This window comes from Dama dama, chromosome 11 (genome assembly GCF_033118175.1).
Source record: "Dama dama isolate Ldn47 chromosome 11, ASM3311817v1, whole genome shotgun sequence".
Classification (NCBI taxonomy): Eukaryota; Metazoa; Chordata; class Mammalia; order Artiodactyla; family Cervidae; genus Dama; species Dama dama.
Window position 1 is genome coordinate 8,089,065 of NC_083691.1, and position 20,180 is coordinate 8,109,244.

Sequence of the window (20,180 nt, forward strand, 5' to 3'; positions counted from 1 at the left end):
TTGCCGGCTATCGTGCAGAGAGTGGACACCCAGCAGCAGTCTCCCCACATGGAAGCGCAGGAGCTGGGAGGCCAGGACAGCTGGAGTTTGCAGGGAGAACCAGAGAAGACAGAACTGTGCAGAGAGGGAGGTCTGGAGCTCTGCTGAGGGCCCCTGAGAGTCAGAGCATGTGAGCGGGAGGAAACTGCCTGTGGGTGGGGAAAGAACTGGCCAAAGGCGTCACAGGGCTAAGAATAGTTCCTGTTCCCACTGGCTGGAGTGGAAAACCTCATAACATAGGAAAGTTCAGGAAGGGTACTCAGAAGGTTTTGCCTCCATAGCAGGGGCAAAACTGGCCCTAGACTAAATGCTGCTCTTTTTGAACTAACAAAGCTATAAAAAGCTGGCCCAAGAGAGTCAAACTGTTTCTAAATAACTGCATACCGGAATAAAGCTCAAGAATATTCATAGGAGTACAAAAATATCCAAGATAAAAATCCCATAACAATATTAACAGCAATGCAAAGAAGCAGGAGAAGATGACCCACAATGAGAAATCAATCCATTGAAACTGACCTGGAAAGGACACGTGTGATCGAATTAGGACATAAGGGTATTACAAGTCATAACTGTATTCCACATGCCCAAGAAAGATACAGCACGTTAAACAGAGACACTACAGATGCTCTAGATGAAAATTACAATGTCTGAGATGAAACACACACCTGGGTGGTTTTAACAGCAGATGAGGAAATGCAGAAGAAAAGATTCAGGAACTTGAAGACAGAGCAATAGAAACTTTCCAAAAGGAAACACACATGGAAAAATAAAGCCATAAAAAAAAAGAGAGAGAGAAAGAGAGAGAGAGAAATGCATTAGTGACCTGTGGGAGAACTGCTAATAGACTAATATCCACCCATCTGAAATTCATGGAGGTGGGAACAGAAAAGATATTTAAATAAACAATGGCCAGGTTTTATCCAAATTTATTAAAACCTACAGACCCAAGAGCTCAACAAACCCCAAGCATAAGGAACATCAGAACAAAACAAAATTACAGTCAGGCACATCACTATTATTTCTGAAAACCAGTGATAAAGAAGAAAATCTAAAAAGCACCTCGAGAAAAACACCCATTACTTACAGAAGAACAAAACCAAGAATGACAGGGGATTTCCATAAGAAACTGTTAACCCAGAATTTTATACCTAGAAAAATACCATCCAAAAGGAAGGCAAAATACTTTCCAGATGTACTAAAACTTAAAGAATTTATTGACAGCAGAACTGTATTACAAGAAATGTTAAGAAGTCCTTCAGACAGAAGGAAAATGATACCAGATGAAGAATGGAATGAAAAGAATGAAAGGCACTAGAAATGGTAATTGTGTGGGTAGAAAGAAAGAAATTTTTCTTATTGTTTAAATCTCTTTCAAATATAAGTGACAATTTAAAGCAAAAATAAAACAATGTATTGTGGGTTTATACATGCATCCTTTGCTTTAGTCGTGTCCAACTATTTGCGACTCTTTGGACGGTAGCCCGTCAGGCTCCTCTGGCCATGGGATTCTCCAGGCATGAATACTGGTGTGGGTTGCCATGCCCTCCTTCAGGGGATCTTTCAGACCCAGGGATCAAATCCACGTCCCTGTGTCTCCTGCATTGGTAGGCAGGTTCTTTACCACTAGCGTCACCTGGGAAGCCCATAAAAAGACAAGCCATAGAGGCAGCCTGTGTGGTTTATAACATACATAGAAGTAAAAATGTATGAGAACCATTGCACAAAGGCTGGGAAGAAAGAAATGAAAGCATAATGTTTAATATTCTTAAACTAGGACTTCCCTGGGGGTGGTACAGTGGATAAGAATCCTCCTGCCAATCAATGCAGGGGTCACAGGTTTGATCCCTGGTCTGGGAAGATTCCACAGGATGAAAGAAAGATAGTGCTAAGTCATGTCTGACTCTTGCGACCTATGGACTGTAGCCCGCCAGGCTCCTCTGTCTATGGGATTTTCCAAGTAAGAATAGTGGAGTGGGTTGCCATTTCCTTCTCCAGGGGATCTTCCTGACCCAGGAATTGAACCCAGGTCTCCAGCATTGCAGGCGGATTCTTTACCAACTGAGCTACATGGAAAGCCCCACATGCAGAGCAATTAAGCCCTAAGCCCAGTGTGCTGCTGCAACTACTGAGCCTGTGCTCTAGAGCTTGAGAGCCACGACGACTGAGCCCACACAGCGACTACTGAAGCGCGGCCACCCAGAGCCTGTGCTCTGCAACAAGAGAAGCCACGGCAGTGAGAAGCCTGTGCACAACTAGAGAGGAGCCCCCAGCTTACCCTCGACTAGAGAAAGCCCATGCGCAGTAACAAAGATCCAACACAGCCAAATAAACAGATAAAATTTAAAAAAGAATCTTAAACTACTTATGAAGTGGTATAATATCAGTTGAGGTAGGTTGTGACAAGTTAAAAATGTATACTATAATTCCAAAAGCTACCACTGGAGAGAGAGAGGTGGGGGGGACGGTGAGAGAGAGAAAATTGTAACTAGTAAGCTAACAAATGGGATAAAGTGAAATTATAAATACTCTTCCACCCAAAAGAAGGCAGAAAGAGAAAGGAACATAGAACAGGTGGTGCAAATAGAAAACAAACAGTGAGATGGCAGATTTATACTCAACCGTATCAGTAACAATTGTAGATGTAAATGGTTTAAACATCTCAGTGCAAAGGTAGAGATTGTCAGGCTGATCAAAAAAGCAAGATCTAGCTAGATGTTGCCTACAAGAAACACACTTTAAATATAAAGACACGGGCTTCCCTGGTGGTCTAGTGATTAAGAATCTGCCTCGCAATGCAGCAGACACCAGTTTGATCCCTGGTCCAGGAAGATTCCACCTGCCGCAGGGCAACTAAGCGCATGTGCAACAACTACTAAAGCCTGAACACTCTAGAGCTGCCCGCACACTCTACAGCTTGTGCTTGGTAACAAGAGAAGCCACCGCCTGAGAAATCTGCACGCGTGCTGCAGCTGGAGAGTAGCCCCCACTCGCTGCAACCAGAGAAGGGCCTTCAGACAGCAACAAAGACCCAGCACAGACAAAAATAAATATGTATATTATAAAAAAAAAATGTATATATATATAAAGACACATAGGTTAAAAGTAAAAGAATAGACATAACAATGCTAAATGTTTTAGGACCACATTACAGAGTTTCAAAAGACAGAAAGTAAAAACCCAACAGAACTGCAAGGAGAAGAGAGACAAATCCACCATTATAGTCAGGTCTTAACACCCTCGTCTCAGTAAATGGTGGAGCAAGTAGACAGAAAATCAGTGAGCACACAGACTTGAACAACACTACAGCTTCTCTACGGACCTGACCTAACCGGCCTTTATAAAACACTCCAGTGCACAAGACCAGAATGCACATTCTTCTCAAGTACACACAGAACATATTCTGGCTCATAAAACAAGACTCATTAAATTAAATATAAGTGGATTCAACCTGTACAAAATGTTCTTTTGACCACAGTGGAATTAAGTTAGAAATCAATGATACCTGGGAAATATTTAAATATTTATAAATGAAATTTGTTGTTGTTTAGTCTCTATGTCTGACTCTTTTGTGACCCCATGGACTGTAGCCCACCAGGCTCCTCTGTCCATGGGATTTCCCAGGCAAGAATACTAGAGTGGGTTGCCATTTCCTTCTCCAGGGGATCTTCCTGACCCAGGGATTGAGCCCATGTTTCCTGCATTGGCAGGTGGATTCTTTACCACAGAGCCACCAGGGAAGCAGAAATGAAATACAACTGTAAATAATCTATGTGTCAAAGAAGAAACCAAAGGAAAAATGAAAAAGTATTTTGAATGGTATGAAACCACAACACAGCAAAACTTGTGGAATGTAGCCAGAGTAGGACTTAGAAGGGAATGCCTACATCCCAAAAAGAGAGGTCTTAAATCCATGACCTGTTTCTACTTACCAGAAAAGAATAAATTACACCCAAAGTCAGCAGAAGAAAAGAAATAGTAACTAGGTAAGGAAGAGACCAGGCCTATTTATCCTAAAATCTCCTTTGACCAGCACCCAAGACAGCAATCAATGAAAACATATTCAATTTGCATACTTTGCCAATATTTTGATTTTAAAGCAACCTTTCTAGTACCTTTGATTTCCTTGTGGGTTAACGTAGTACCTCTCTTTCCTTATATGACAGCATCACCAGTATCTGGTCGATCATTAGTTTCTTTCGCAGTCTCTATAACACAATTACACCTCACTTAACTTTCTTGAGGGACCCCTGATAACCAGAGATAGGACTGGAGAAGATAACCCTCCTGCAACTGTAGATTTATAAACATCAACAGAGCCTGGTTAAGCTGAGGGTAATCACCTGCAGAAGGAACCCACTCTTCCAAGAATCTAGAAAACAGACTTGGGGATAAAAAAGTGTGTCTCAGGATCTCCTATACTTTTCAGAGAAAACAACAAATTCTAATGGAATGGATTCCCAATGGGAACCCATTCTAAAGTATCCTAATGAATTGCCCTGGGTATAGAAGCCCCTGGGACATCACACAGAAGGACAACTGGAGGTTCCCGAGGGAGCCTTATAACAGGGCAGAGAGCTCTCCCATGACTGACTCCAGGGTAATGCCCCTTGTCTGCTGTTTACCAGTTTCACTACCTACAAACCATCCATCTTAGAATTATAATTACCATTAGGAAGAGATGTAGTCAAAGGGACGACTACTAACACTTTTAACCAAAAAAATGAAGCCAGATTTTATTTGACTGAAAGCCAAAATGATTTGATTTGAAAATGAGGACTGCCTTGGCTAATGGGTTATGTGGGGGGTAACACAAACTGAATGGGTCGAATCTGCAAAAAACTCTAAGGTTTTGACCAAAACTGAAACCCACAAACTAAAACACTTAAATCAGATATACAGTACGCCAGAAATTATATCCTCTGCAGCTACCAAACTTAGGGACAAAAATTTTTAGATGCCAACTTAATATGCAATGGGGTACATATTTTTTTATATATCCTCTTGAATGGTGCAGGAGCAAAAGACTGAAAGATCTCTTTATATACTGGTAATAACGATTTGCTGGAGAAGGAAATGACACCCCACTCCAGTGTTCTTGCCCGGAAAATCCCATGGATGGAGGAGCCTGGTAGGCTGCAGTCCATGGGGTCGCGAAGAGTTGGACACGACTGAGTGATCTCACTTTCACTTTTCACTTTCATGCATTGGAGAAGGAAATGGCAACCCACTCCAGTGTTCTTGCCTGGAGAATCCCAGGGATGGTGGAGCCTGATGGGCTGCCGTCTATGGGGTCGCACAGAGTCGGACAAGACTGAAGCGACTTAGCAGCGGCAGCAGTAACGATTTGCAGTTTCAAAGGCACCATTGTGGCAGGTGACATATCCTTCTCTGAAATGAGTCAACTGGAGAATTTAAATGCTTAGATCGCGGGTGTTGTCCCGTGCCGTCCCATGGCAGGAGGGGTCTTAGGACGTCAGGCAGGACTGTTAAACAGCTTCCTGCCCTCGACTCAGCCCCCAGTTAGATGACGAAGAGGAGCCAGGCACTGGCCTCCTTTGGCACTGAAGATGACAAAACTACAGTAATGAAAAAGGTGAAATCCCCTAATCTATTTCCATTTTAGGAAGTAAAACCAGAAAATTTAGCTTTGGCCAAAACTCCCTGAAGGGGACTCCTGTGACTGTGGGAAAGAGAAGTGCCCCACAGAGGAAGTAGTTTTTTGGATGCTTATTTATTCCTGGTGAAAAGCCAGTCTCCATTGAGGTCCCAAGTTCAAGGTCAATGCCTGTGAACAAAGATGTCTTTTTCTTTTCTCTAAAAGAAAGTCATGGGTGTACAAAACTAACCTGATTTTAAGTATAGGGTTTTGAGATGTAGAATGTAAATTAAAGGCCTGGAGAAACAAGAGACAGAATAGAAACACAGCATAATTTTTCTTCTTTTTCTGCTCTTAGAGGAGCCTGATTCTCCTTTCAGATTACATAGATGTCAAATATAAAGCGGGGGAGAGATGGAGTGGTGGTGGTGGGGAGGATATGGTATTGAGGCTGGCCATATAAACACTCTAAGTCACCTAAAGTGATCAAAAATTTTTCAACCAACCCAAATTGACCAGTGGGAGCCAAACCATAGGCACATGTTCAGCTTACTCGTGGAAGCCACACTTTCCTAGTCCTTCTTCACTCCCACGTGAAATGGCAAGCCAGCAGATTATTAAAACAACACTAGATGTTTGCAGTTTCTTAAAGCTGATTTCAGAATTGCCCTCTAAAACCGATATCATCTGAATGAGTGTGAATGCACGTGTGTTTGTGCTAAATCGCTTCAGTTGTGTCCAACTCTTTGCAACCCTTTGGAATCTTTGGAGCCGGCCAGGCTCCTCTGGCCGTGGGATTCTCCAAGCAAGAATACTGGAGTGGGTTGCCATGCCCTCCTCCAGGGGATCTTCCCGACACAGGGATTGAACCTGCATCTCTTATATCTCCTGCATTAGTAGGCAGGTTTTTTACCACTAGCGCCACCTAGGAAGCCTTGAGTTTGAACGTAGCTGTTACCAGCCTCTTTCTCTGTCCTGGGGGAGGACCTCAGAGAGAAGAAGCTCCACACACAGGTGTGAAACCCACCAGGTGGACGGCTGCTTTCTTCAGCAAATACACATCAGACCTGCTCAGGGTGTGAAGGGCAGATGGGAGACCTCCATGTAAGAATGACTGGTTTATATCAAGTCAGCACTTTAGAAACAATTCAGAAAAGGAAGGTTTTAGCTACAGAACCATTTACCAGATCCTATTTTATATTGCTTATATAGGCTTAAAGAAAAGCCTCTAGCCAAAAAATACACCCAAGATGTAAAGGAAGAAAGGAAAAAAGTTAACCATGTCCATAAATGTTATCACTAAAGGCTTCTTCTATGGGGATGTAATCTCTCCCATAGAAGAGACCCTACATGACCGCCTAAGGTGTTTCAGTAAGACCCTGGACAAGTTATTTAACATCTCTGAACTGGGCAAACCTCAAAGGCCTTTCCATTTCTAACATCCCAGGGGTTCAAACTCAAACCAAGGCCATCAACTAGAAGCAACAGGAGGGATGGTAAAAAGGCCAAGTGAGGATGGTGAAGGCGGGCATGGTAGTGGGCTGGTTTTAACCAACAGGACTCTTCAACTGCAACGGACCAAAGACAAGGAGGCAACACTCTGCTTATTCTGGGTGATCCAAGCCATCCCCTGCTCTTTATTTTACCACTGGCATTTCAAAATTTTTTTCTTTTCTTTTTTTTTCAAGTTTTCTCAAACAATGGAGGTGGTTTTCCTTGTGTTTGGTAAGAAGACTCCAGCTCAGGAGGAGGGAGGGCTGCAAGAAAGGAGGCAGGAGGCCGGGGTGGCTGGAATGTGGGAAGCTTCACAGAGCAGCGGCAGGAACAGGGAGAGCCACGGGGCACCCCCCCACCCCGACTCTGGGAACATAAGCCATGAGTCACCTTCTTTTCAAGCTTCCTGGCCAGGAGTTTAAAGCAGATAAGAAGCGCCTTCCTTCCGTCCTACCTTTGTTATTCATTTACTTTAAAGGAAGGTGCATCTTTAAGTGAACGGCTTCTTTTTTCAGATGCTGTGTTGAGTCTTTTAGAGTCTAGAATGGACCTAACATTTCCGGCATTGCTTCCTGAATATCATGGGGGGAAGTCTTAAAATACTCAGCTGGTGTCAGGGCACAGATACGCGCCTGTCACAAAGTGTGAAAATAAAGGCTGCAAAGTGTTAAGGGCTACTTAGGTACCGCCAGCCACGGAAGGACAGAGGCCGTGTAAGCTGAGCTAAATTGGGCCGAGAACAAATATCCTGGGTTCTGCCACTGACTCTGCCTTCAACCAGCCCAACCTTGGAACCTCAGTCCCACTTCTACAAACTAACGAGGTTAGTGAGACCATCTCCAAAGGTGTTAAGCTCTACTTGAAGCTTCCAGATCATCCATGGCTCATGAAACCACAAGAGGCTGACAAGAGTGGTGCCCACGGGGACGCATGTCCACCCTGGGAAACATCTGGGCCAAAGACATCATAGTGTGTACAGTAACACGACTGCTTTTTGGAAATCTTCTGCCAACAGGGTTTCTTTCTCTCTCTTTTTTCTGTTTTAATTTTCCTAAAGGCTGTAGGTTTCCTAAAGGCTGCCCAGGTTTTCCGGAGCCCCATCAGCTGACAGGAGACTGTGCTGCACACACTTTATTACCGACACACCCTTTACAACCACATCCCCTAGGCTTTCTCCTTCTTTCAAGTCCACTTTTCACCTCAGTAACCTAAGAAAAAATGCAGATGATTACCCCCAACTCTGGGCGTCTTATTTTCAAAGGCTCCCTGGAAAAAGGTCATTTTGGGTTGAACCCTGCTGCAGGTTCTTCATGAACTTCTTTTAATTCAATCCCACAACAAGCTCACTGAAGTAGGTATTCCTCCCACCAGGATAAGGAGACTAAACCTCCTACTCAGCCTGGAGAGGTCGAGTAACTTGCTCAAGGTCACAGAGCTCGCAAGCAGCTGGGACAATACCCGAACCCATGTTTATACTGCAAAACCTGTGTTGGGTTATTCAAAAGTTTGATTGAGATATAACTTGCATACCAAGGAAATCACCCATTTGACTGTATAATTCAGGGGCTTTTAGTATATTCAGGGATATTTGCAATCATCATCAGTTTTAGGCCACTTTCATCACTCACAAAGAACCCTCGCTACCCCACCCTCCAAAAGAAACTCCGGACTTATTATTAGTTATCACCGTCCTAGCTTTCCACTGCCCTCCATTCCCCGGCCCAGGCAACCACTAGTCTATTTTCTATCTCCACTGCTTTCCCTGTTTTAGACTTCCAAGGAAAATCTGTAGTCTTAACTCCAGGGCACACTGCCCCAGAGAAGGGTGCAGGCAAGTGTGGACATGTGAGAAGGGCATGGTGAAAACTACTGAGCAGCAGCAGATTACAGGAAGACAGCTGTCTTCCAATAAGACAGGTGTTTTCAGATAAGACGGCTGTTTCCAAGGACCCATAGATCCCGATTCTAGGTTGTTCCTGAAGGTACACCTGGGGCAAATGGGTAATAGACGCAAGGAGACAGACTTCAGTCTGATCTGAGAAAGAACTCAGATGGACCCCAATTCAGTCCACAAAGGAAAGGGCTGGATGGTCCTCTGCAAAGGAGGATGTCACAGGAGGAATGCTGGGTGGGAGGCTGGCCTAGGATGGCCAGTGACCATCCAAGACTAAATTCTTTGGTTCTGCCAAGTTCACATTAGTGAAAGAAGAAACGGTTAAAAATGAAGTCAGCTCAGATTTAATGAGACTAGTCCCCTCGGAATGCAGTTTTATTCACTAAATTCATCCTGCGGCTATGTACTCAGCTGGACTAGAAATGAATACCAGCAAAATATTTGTTTCCCTCATTCCCCTGTGGTTTCTGTGAGGCTTCAACAATTGATGGCTCTTTGAACATCAAAGGAATTCACCCACTGAAGCTCCAAGTCAGGCCCACTCTGTTATGTTCTTATTTAATACTTGGTCTAAGGATCAGGGTACCGGGCTCCACCTTTCCAGATATCAACTAATTAAAAACAAATATCTTCTAGCTGAATTGATGATGATAATTCCTCCAACCCAGGAACCAATTTTACAATATAACATAATCAGTTAAATATGTAAAGTCAATCTAGTCCACGAATGGCATTTTTCTGTTTCTAATGTGTCATTCTATCATACCAAGTTATGTCTCCACCCTTTCCAGGGAAAAAGGTCTTTGTTCTGTAGACTCTCTCACCTAAGTGTGACTATTTAGGCAAATACCTGCCCCACAAATGGCCAGACACTGAAAAGTGTCCAACATAGAGTCCAACATAGCGTGTGATCAAGCAATGCCAACTTGACATTATTCCAGGTCAACAGAGATTGCTTCCTGTACACTGTTCAGGTCAAGGAGAGAATTAGGGGAGGGCAGGTTCTCATGTTTGATAGGATAATCTCTGAATAATCCTGAAACCTATTTTGGGAATAAAAGATGTGGTTCTAAAAAGTTGGGGACTTCCCTGGTGATCCAGTGGTTAAGAATCTGCCCTGCAATGCAGGGGATGAAGGTTTGATTCCTGGTTGGGGAGCTAAGATCCCACATGCCAAATAAAGATCCCATAAGCCAAATAAAAGGATTATTCTTCAAGTTCTCCCCAAAGCCCAGCTTGTCAGGCTCAAACTAGATGGAGCACATGCGAGCCTCTTGAGTCAGCAAACTTGATCATACCATCATCTAGAATCCTCACTTGTATCAAACACCAGCTGCTGAGGAGAGTCCCTCAAGCCTCAGCTAGAGGAATAGCAGCTGACACGTCACCAGCTTGGGTTCTTTCCCTAATTGGCTGCCCGAGTTCCAGCCTATGTTTTAAATTTGTTTTCAGACAGAGATTTTGTTTGGTCACATGAAAATGCCTTAAATAGGCAATGCTATAATTAGCTCTCGCTGGAGTCTCATCTCCCAAAGCTGCTACTGTGGTCGTCATCTTCTTTCTGTCTTTAATAAACTCTTCCCTTCTTTTGTCCCAGGACAGGCTTCCTGCTCACATGCCCTTTACAAAGAAAATTTCTCTGGCTGGCTGTCATTGGTGTCTCTGGCCCACTGCCATTTTAAGTAAATTTTCCTCGACTGTTCCAATTTCTTCTGAAACCAAGGCAGATGCCCAAAACTGCTGGCTCATTTCTAAAGAAAGCTTGATCCAGCAGTGGCAAGCTAGTGGAAGGCTCTGTGTAGTTGCAAGGCCTGGGTTCATCGGCCGCCCACTGATAAACCCTCACAGCTGATTCCTATGCAAACCTGAGCACTTCAGACTGGTCCTGTGGGTTACATGGAGCAGCTGCCAGAGTTGGATGTTGTGTCTTTCAATGCCTGTCACCGCGGCAGATAACCCATTTTGAAGGGCAGCCCCCCTCCCTCAACTCTCTGTTGCCTTTGATACTTCTGCAAAACCGCAGCACTACTTTTTCTGGGTGTAGCTAATACCAATAACTATTGCAGCAGGAAGTGGTAAGGGGGTTCATGTGGTAGGGTGTCTTCCTGCGGCCCAGATATTCACAAGAAGGCAGGTTCTCTCTCTCATGCTTAAACCATTCGCTTGCAGGACTAGCCTGTGCGCCTCCACAGGTAATAAACGAATAAAATGAATCATTCCCAATCTCGCAAAGCTATATAATTTCACATTCATCAGCTGAAAGAGTTGGTAGAAGTAGTCAGAATCCAAATGAAAAGCCATACACTGAAAGGAAACTTACTCCCTGAGTTAGAGATTGTAGAGCCAGTGTGACTCCAATGGGCTAGGCTCCTTTTGGTTAATCAAAAAAGTTTCAATACTGGAAAGAAAATGATCACTTTCTCCTTGTCTGCCCTTAAAATTTACATTTACTACCAAAAAAAAAAAAAAATTGATTTGGATCCATGTCTGATGTGTCATAAATCATAAAAACACTGACTCCAGTTGAAGCACAAAGCATGGTGTAAACAATGAATACACTCCTGCAGCCCGACGCCCTCCATGTAACCTGGTGGCTACGTTCACAGAAGCAGAAAGGCTAACCTCCCTGAGCCCATAAGTCACAGACCCTCTGAGTTCAGCCATCTCATCTTTCCAAATGATTTATTCATCAGTTATGGATTAGAAAATACTCAGCTCAGTTCTGTGTAACACTCACTTGAAAAGACTTTTTAAAAAAAATCTTAAAAAAAAAAAATATCTTGCTTCTAAGCCTGTTGGACTTAACCCAATGATTCTACCTTGCATAGTGTTACCCTTGGTCTCCCTAGGCTGATCCTAAGTAGGTGAAATAGCTTGGATGTTGAGCCAAGATACTCTGGACATAAAGTTTAAAACTTTATGTACACCTACTCGAAAAACAAATTGCTTAAATTCACTGCCGTTTTACCAAAACTTTTTTCACACTTAGCTATGAGATTCTCTAATTGGGGTATGTACAAAAGAACCGAAGGAACTAACTTACAAGAGAAACAGGTTGCTAGGTAAAGTAGTCTTCCTCCAGGTTATAAATCAGGCTACAATAAACAAAATACTTGGAAAAGGGCAGCTACAGCTACAAATTCAGATAGGAAAACATACCATGAGAGACAGAAGAGGAAGAAACAGCCTCTGCTTGAGGGTTTCATACAGAAAGGACAGCACATCTCTGTCCCTCCTTCTCCTTTGGCCAGGAGGCCACTCCAGAACAAAAGTAACAAAGTCTCCTCCTAGGTGGGCCAGGCTTTCACTTTCAGGAAAAAATTTCCTCTGGATTCTTTCACTCTAATCTGCAAGGTTGTAAGAGATCTTGATCCCATTTTCTGGATAAGCATGTCAACGGGGATTGAGCCTCACCCAGAAATGTCAGTTCTTACCACCCACATGGCTCGATCTGCCTGAAACCCCAGTTCCCATTTTTTCCAACTCCCACATGTTTCTGAGAGGAACCCGATCAGGGCCCACCGCTGGCATGGAAACGTGGGGCCACTGGAAGAGGATGGATGAAACCATTAATGATGGGTAGAGGGGAGCATCAAAGCTTAGTCTTGAGGTCAGAAGGTGACATACAGCAGACTCTGGAGACTTGGCCTTCTACTCTGGGGAAAGCCCCGGCAGAAAGGGGCTTTTCGGCCATCAGAATATCCAAAGGGTACCCGCCTGTACCCAGGGAGAGCCTATCCCCGCACCCCTCTGCCTAGCCCAAGCGCCCACAGAGGCCAAGAAGGAGCTCTACTCCCACTAGGGCATAAATGGGGGTGTCCAAGTCTGTCATCCAGGGGGTCTCAGCCAGCCCGAGAGGCCTCCACCAAGCCTGCCAAGCTCCAAAGGGCTGCTGGTCGCACAGACCAGACCTATCACCTGGACCTCCCAGAGGTTCTGGGGCGCGAAGGAGAGGGTCCCTTCCCCGCCCGCGCGGAGGGGTGCGCGTTGCCTACCCGGAGCTCGCCCTCGGTGCGGTGTAGTCCCAGGCGCCGAAGTCCCACGGCCAGGTCGTTGACACACAGCCCGCCGTCACGGTTGACGTCGAGAGTCTGGAAGAGGCTCCAGAGGCGCAGCCGGTGGTCCGGGCCCCCGCAGACGGCGCCGCCGCACGGGTCCACGGACGCCGGCGATGAGGCGGACGACGAGGCGGAGGCGGCGGGGTCTGGCGGCGGGGAAGCCACGCAGCGGCACAACACACTGCTCACCATCGGGCGCGAGGCTAGGGCGACGGGCCGACGGGGAGAGCGCGGACGACACACCAGGGTCCTTGGTCGACTAGCGCGGGCTCTGCGATGCCGGCAAGCAGGCGGGATGGGCAGCTTCCGGGAGCCCCGCCCCGCGGCGCGCCGGCTGGATGGCCACGCCCCCGGGGAGACGTCGACTAATCACAGGTCAGAACGGCCACTGGAGGGGCGGAGCCACCCCGAGGACTGCCCACGCAGCCAGACTACCCAGATTAATTGAGAGGGAGGGGCAATCCCGGCTAAACCTGGGGCCGATTCAAACGGAGGGAGGCGGTGATTGGCTGAGTCGGGCCGGCGAGAAGAAATCACGCTGCGATAGGCAGGAGTCCTGTGATTGGCAGGCGGAAAGCCCCGTGTCCTACTTCCATTCAGCAACGCTGTTTATCCAGCGGAATCCTAGAAACGCGAGGAGCCGTCGTGTACGGAGAGATCGTCATCTCCAATGGGAAATAGGATTTGCTTGAGGAGCGATTGTGATCTGCGGTTGCCAAGGCAAAGTTTGCGCCCTGGGTACAATTAAAAAAAAAATTAACTGGTCAACAGCTCAAGGCCGAAAGCACTAGGGATCCTCAAGGAAACCGGGTTTTGGTAATCTAACTCCCTAAACCACCAATAAAATAGCGGAATTTAACGGCGTAAAAGTCGTAATCATGATGATTGAACGACAGGACGACTTTCCAATAGGGGTGAGCAAAGACTAGGTTGGGTGGGGCGCTCTGTAGCGACAGACACACCTTGAGACCAATGATCAGGCGACTTCCAGTAAGTAGGCGTGCCCTTTAGCTGAGCGACAGGTCGAAAGAACCAGTGATCGATGTGATATCTGAACCGCGACCAACCGGGAGGGCGGGTCTCCCTAGAGAAGCTCTGGGAGGCGGGAAGAGGGGAAGTGGGCGGATCTCCGCACACCCCGGCGGAAGAGGCAGATTCAGGAAGCCATTACGCAGCTGGCTGGCAGCGGCTGGGCAGGTCGGGGCTGGGCCCTACGCACTTTGCGTAGCGAGGGGGGTTACCAAAGGCCTGGTAATTGGCCTTGGACCAGCCCAGCCTATCCCCTGTAGGGGGGTAGGTGAGTAGCGAGGCTAAGGAAGACAGAAGGGGAATTGGGGCAGTTAGGGGATTATAGTTTCTTTAAAAAGCCGGGTGGGGAGAGGCCATGGCCGTCCCCGCCAAGAAAAGGAAGATGAACTTCTCTGAGCGAGAGGTGGAAATCATCGTGGAGGAGCTGGAACTGAAGAAGCACCTGCTGGTGAACCACTTCAACGCCGGCGTCCCTCTGGCTGCCAAGAGTGCGGCGTGGCACGGCATTCTGAGAAGGGTCAACGCCGTGGCCACCTGCCGCCGGGAGCTGCCCGAGGTCAAGAAGAAGTGGTCCGACCTCAAGACCGAGGTCCGTCGCAAGGTTGCCCAGGTCCGGGCAGCCGTGGAGGGTGGCGAGGCCCCAGGGCCCACTGAGGAAGATGGAGCAGGTGGGCCTGGGACAGGCGGTGGCAGTGGCGCCAGTGGCCCCGCTGTAGCCCCTGTACTGCTCACCCCCATGCAACAGCGCATCTGCAACCTGCTGGGCGAGGCCACCATTATCAGCTTGCCCAGTACCGCAGAGATCCACCCCGTGGCCCTTGGACCCACGGCCACTGCAGCCGCCGCCACGGTCACCCTGACACAGAGTGAGTGACCTCTCCCACCCAGTCCAGCGTTCCTAAATGGGAAGGGCCAGAAAGAGCTGGGGCAGCCCAGGGAAGGTTGTCTGCCAAGGGTCAAAGGTCAGATGGGAGTCTTGGACGACCAGGAGGCCTTCCAAGGGCTCCCCAGACAGAAGTGATCTTGTTTTCTCTCTGAGACTTCCTCAGCACGCAGTCTGGACTTCTGAGGGACTGGCTTGCCCTCCACTGTTTTGCCACCATTTGCGTCTGTGACTGAACTGTTTGGTCCTTGAAGACAGAGACCATGTTTATACCCCTACAGGACTTTTTCCAAAGCCTGGTGCCTAGTAAGCAGTCAGGAGGTATTTACTGAATGAATAGGCAGATGGACATTGACTCTGGACAAAGACATTCTGGTTTTCAGTGTGAACATTCATCAGGCACTGCTGAGGAACCTCCCGGTTCCTGGTGTTAATCGACCCTTCCATTCACTCATCAACCATTAGTGCAATTCTGTGCCAAACCCTGGGCTCGGTGCTGGGACTCCCAAGGTGTCTAAGAGATAAGTCAGTTATATTCTAGGAGGACAGATAAGAGGGACACATATATGAATAACTGCACTATCAGTCAGGATCACCTAAGGACTCAGAAGAGAAAGGGGACTTCCTGGAGGTGGGGGTGGGACACACAATTGATTTCGGCATTAAAGGGAGGGAAGAACTGATCTTTCCGACATGCTTGGAGGCCCAAACAGCCAGCTAGAGTGCCTTCAAAGGTTCTCAAGCTAGGAATGACAATGAAACTAGTTGGTTGGACTTTTTAGTTCAGATAAGTTTTGCACCAATGACTGTTAAGTGGTCTTTGTGATGGGCTGGGAACTGAATCTATCAGTGGTTTCTCAATGGGGCTTGGGAGAATTGGGTGTGTGTGTGAGAGACTGCCATACCCCAGCAGTGTCATATTTCTCAAGGATATGGAGGTGGGAAAGGGGATCAAACACAGGTCTAAATCAGCTGCTGTTCTGTAAGAGGAAGGACCTTTAGGCATTCCATTGACTAAGGTGATCAAGGAGACAGGAGGCGCTTATTGGGCACTTTAACTGCTGCCTTCCCACTCCCACTTCCTATTCTGCTTGGCCATAAAAGACATGGAAGTCAAGAAAGCACTGAAGGAGCCGGGACCAGCGGGGTTGCAAACCCTCACCCAGGATGCCTGCTGTGTGCTGGTACTTCTGGGAGCATTTGGCCCTGCTTTTATCAGCCAGAAGCAGCCCAGTGGGGTGACTGTGAACACCTTGGTCACTAGTATTGAGGGAGACCTGGGTTTCTTCCTATACCTGCTGAATAAGCCGTATGACCTTAGGCCAGTCGTACCGTGGTGTCTGAGTCTGTCTTATCATCTCTGAAAATGAACGTGACAGTATTTGCCTCTTGGTGTCATTATGAGGGTTCATGAAGCTAAGGAATACAAAGGGTTAGCACCGTGCCTAGCACATAGTAGGTGCTGGTCTTAACTATTAGCATCTTTGCTTTTGCCAGATCAGGGGCTGACCCTTTGGTTATTAAGTAGATTAAGATTCTGAATCGTTTGGAGTCTAGATTTATACATGCGTGCTGAGTCACTTCAGTTGTGTCCAACTCTGTGTGACCCATAGACTGTAGTCCGCCAGGCTTCTCTGTCCATGGGATTCTCCAGGCAAGAATACTGCAGTGGGTTGCCATGCCCTTCTCCAGGGGCTCTTCCTGACCCAGGGATTGAACCCGCATCTCTTACACCTCCTTCATTGGCGGGCAGGTTCTTTACCACTAGTGCCACCCAGGAAGCCCCAGATGTATAAATAAAAGGCTATAAAGCCAGGGGAGGCTGAATTCTCCAGAAAAAGGCTTAATGGTCGACCCCCTACCCCATACGGCCAGCCTCACTCTTTCTAGAAAGTGACCTGCCACCAATTTGCTCTTTCTTCCCCACAGTCCCCACAGAGACCACCTATCACACGCTGGAGGAGGGAGTGGTAGAGTACTGCACAGCTGAGGCCCCCCCACCCCTGCCGGCCGAGGCCCCTGTGGAGATGATGGCCCAGCATGCTGACACCTCGGTCAAGCCACAGGCACTCAAGAGCCGCATAGCCCTCAACTCAGCCAAGCTGATCCAGGAGCAGCGGGTCACCAACCTGCACGTGAAGGAGATCGCCCAGCACCTGGAGCAGCAGAATGACCTGCTCCAGATGATCCGTCGCTCCCAGGAGGTGCAAGCCTGTGCCCAGGAGCGACAGGCTCAGGCCATGGAGGGCACCCAGGCGGCCCTGAGCGTCCTCATCCAGGTCCTACGGCCCATGATCAAAGATTTCCGCCGCTACCTTCAGAGCAACATGCCCAACCCCGCCACCGCCTCTGACCCTGGACAGGTGGCCCAGAATGGGCAGCCAGACAGCATCATCCAATGAGAGCAGGGGTCAGGCCAGCCTTCTGCTGTGAATGGATGACACCACGGAGGTCTTGTAAGTGGCTTGTGTCGTTGGCTTTAGGCTAGGCCTGGCCACGTGAACGGCTCCCAGTTTGACAGACTTTTAGGGGTCTGCTGTTTCTGGGAGGTGAAGGAGACTGGGAAGAAGAATTTGTTGGGTTCCTGGGACCCAAAACTCTTGTTACCCACCCCACCCCTTGAGCTGTCCTGCTAAGAACCTGAAGACTGGATGGGCGGGGGTCAGGCGCTGGTGATGGGACCCATGTTGTCATGAGCAAGGGCTTGTGATGTGACCCAGACTCGGACTAGGACCACCATAAGGAGGGCTCTCACTGCAGGGGGGCGTTTCACAGCTGGGGGCCTGCGCTGAAATCCTGCCCCCCCACCCCCCAGGTGCCATCCTTTGGAGTAAAATAACATCAGTGGTGCTGGCAGTAGCACAATAATATCTTCTTCCTCCCTTGGGAGGCAGAGTGACCCGGTGGGCTTGAGGAGGAAACCCCCGCCCTTTTCTCCTTCTCACTGTGTCTCAGTTCTCAGGGGACTCGGGTTGGGGCTGTGCTCTCCCCCCTCTTCCCCCACCGCACCCAGGCACACCCTGTTAGTGCTCTAGACTGCCCCTGCAGTATACCCAGGCTGCAGCCGGCCAGGCTCAGGAATGCTGTGTGTGGTGGGGACCAGCCTGACCTCCATCTGGTCTTCCACTGCGTTCCCCGGGCAGCCCTTTTGTGGTTTGTCCCGACAGCTTTTGACTCAGGTCAAGCATCAGGCTTTGGGTGCTGTAAATGTTATTCGTTGCCCCCACTTGCAGTGGCTCTAAGGCCACGGCTTCTTCCAGACGGCTTTGCTGCAAGCCAGTGGTATTTATTATACACGAAACCCTCTGGGAAGGCCTCCGGGGCCTCCGAGGGCAGCTCTGGCCACGCCCTTCCTTCTTTCCCCTCTACTGATCGGGCAGTTCCAAAACTCGGTGCAGAAAACAGCCTCCATCACATCACGCCCTGGACTGCCTTCTCACAGTTCTCGGCGCCTCGCGTTCTCGCGAGAGCCTCACTGACTGGTTGAGTGAATCCGAAGGCCTCACTGGCCATGAGTGTCTGCGGTGGGAGAACTGAAACTGACCCAAGAAGTGGGACCTCGGACGTCTGTGCTCGAAGGAGAGCCAACCGACCTCGGTCGGAGTGCCGGAGGAGGTGGTATTCCCTGTTCTGTCTTGACGCTTTCTCCCCATTTGTAAGGACTTTACCCAGCTGGCATCTGTCTTGTTTCATTTACAGAATCGCCATCAGTTACTGAGACCCTTGCACCTTCCCCGGTCCTCTCCCAAGTTTGCCATTTTGCTGCCGAGGAGTCCTTGGCCACGCGTTGACCGCTGGTTGCAACTCAAGGCTCCAGATCTCAGCTAAACAAAGAAGGTGCTGCCCTTCTGGTGTACGTCTAGAATCGCCCAGCTCCACTGTGGCAATTATGGGAAGATGCCCCTGAGGATGGTTGGGAGGTGACTCTTTTAGCATCATCCTCACTATGGGGGATGAGGATGGTGCCAGCTACAGAGCGAAGGAAAACTTCTCAGTGACTGGAAAGCAACAGCCTCCGGCCATCTGGGCACCCTCCCTTCATGGAGCCTGATGGCCCCTGAACTTAGGAAGTTTGGGGAATTCCTGAGGGGTTTGCAGCTTGGTTTGGTTTTTCTCTGGGATTGGCAATCTGAGCCAATATTGTGTCTGTTCCAATTGGGTATAAAGAGGAAGCTTGGAGTGACTGGGTCTTTCCAGGTCATAATTTTAAATTAAAGAAATATCACTTTTCAAAAAAAATTACACAAATCTGTTTCTTCATTGGTTATATGTAGAGGAGATAGGGGCTGGCAGAGAGCAGGGGCTCATGGGTCAAATCTGGCCCCCCACATGCCTTTGTAAATCAAGTTTTACTGGAACACAGCCACATCCCATCATTTCCTTAATGTCTGGCTGTTTTGCAGCTACAACAGCAGAGTTGAGTGGTTGTGACAGATATCTGACCCAAAAGCCAAAGATATTTACTCTCTGGCTCTTTCCAGAAAAGCCTGCCTGCCTATCCCTGGTTTAGGGCAGTGTCTCAGACTCTGGATGAAAATTCCTTGGGAGTGTTTGTTAAATATAACCAATCCCTGGCCCCACGTCAAACCTAGACGAGACTCCTGGAGGGAGAGCTCTAAGAATATGCATTATAAACAAGTTCTTTGGGTATTCTCATCGTTTCTGAAGAACTGTGGCTCATACATAGACTGGAAGAATTCAGTCTATGATTTCCAAATTCAACTGGAATCAAGATAGGAAGGACTGGTTCTCAGGAGTTTCTGTGGAACAGTTAAGAAGTCCTGCTAAGCAGTAATTCTCACTTGAGAGTGGCCCTTATTCTGGAGGGAGCCCAGCCTTTCTGGGCACAGTTAACACTCCAGTATTTAGGGAGAATAAAAACTGACAAGTTATCGAGCCCAGGTCTTGTAAGCATTACTTGATAGACTTCTTGCAACAGCCCCATGAGCTAGGTAGTAATGCTGTTTTCAGTTTACAGATGAGGCCACTGAGTATGAGAGAGGTTAAACAATTTGCCTAAAGCCCCACAGCTGCCTTATACCCGGGGTAGCCTATAATCTTTAACTGCTGTTATTTAACTTTTACTACTCTGATCTGGCTGCCAGTGAGATGTGAAATCACTTAGAGATGACTTGAGCCTGATCTTGAGTTTTTAGGTCAGGTGAGAGACCCAGGAGGCAACTTGTG

At 47.8% G+C, this 20,180-nt stretch overlaps 2 protein-coding genes across 4 annotated transcripts in view; one reads left to right on the forward strand and one right to left on the reverse strand.

Annotated features, from left to right (window-relative positions):
- SLC25A25 (solute carrier family 25 member 25) overlaps nucleotides 1-13,358 on the reverse strand; it is a 33,467-nt gene extending 20,109 nt beyond the window's left edge. Inside the window, exon 1 of the mRNA XM_061154554.1 lies at nucleotides 13,019-13,358. Within this exon, the coding sequence (XP_061010537.1) occupies nucleotides 13,019-13,273 (255 nt within the window). The 5' untranslated portion in view covers nucleotides 13,274-13,358. The remainder of the gene's footprint in view (nucleotides 1-13,018) is intronic.
- An 878-nt stretch (nucleotides 13,359-14,236) lies between these two features.
- Nucleotides 14,237-19,678, forward strand: NAIF1 (nuclear apoptosis inducing factor 1). 3 transcript variants are annotated; one of them, XR_009694637.1, is made up of 3 exons: nucleotides 14,237-14,976; nucleotides 16,923-18,608; nucleotides 18,693-19,678. XR_009694637.1 is itself a non-coding variant. In XM_061154559.1 (2 exons), exons 1-2 carry the CDS (start codon nucleotides 14,466-14,468, stop codon nucleotides 17,393-17,395), a joined length of 984 nt encoding a protein of 327 aa, XP_061010542.1. In that variant the 5' UTR covers nucleotides 14,237-14,465; the 3' UTR covers nucleotides 17,396-19,676. The 3 variants fall into 3 exon arrangements, 1 of the variants encoding a protein (XP_061010542.1); XR_009694638.1 differs by having other exon boundaries at nucleotides 16,923-17,449; nucleotides 18,693-19,677; XM_061154559.1 differs by having other exon boundaries at nucleotides 16,923-19,676.
- Nucleotides 19,679-20,180: the final 502 nt, after the last annotated feature.

Coding starts and splice junctions, on each gene's coding strand:
- NAIF1 (XM_061154559.1), top strand. CDS start 14,466: ATGGCCGTCCCCGCCAAGAAAAGGAAGATGAACTTCTCTGAGCGAGAG. Junction 14,977..16,922: donor CACGGTCACCCTGACACAGA/GTGAGTGACCTC, acceptor TCTTCCCCACAG/TCCCCACAGAGACCACCTAT.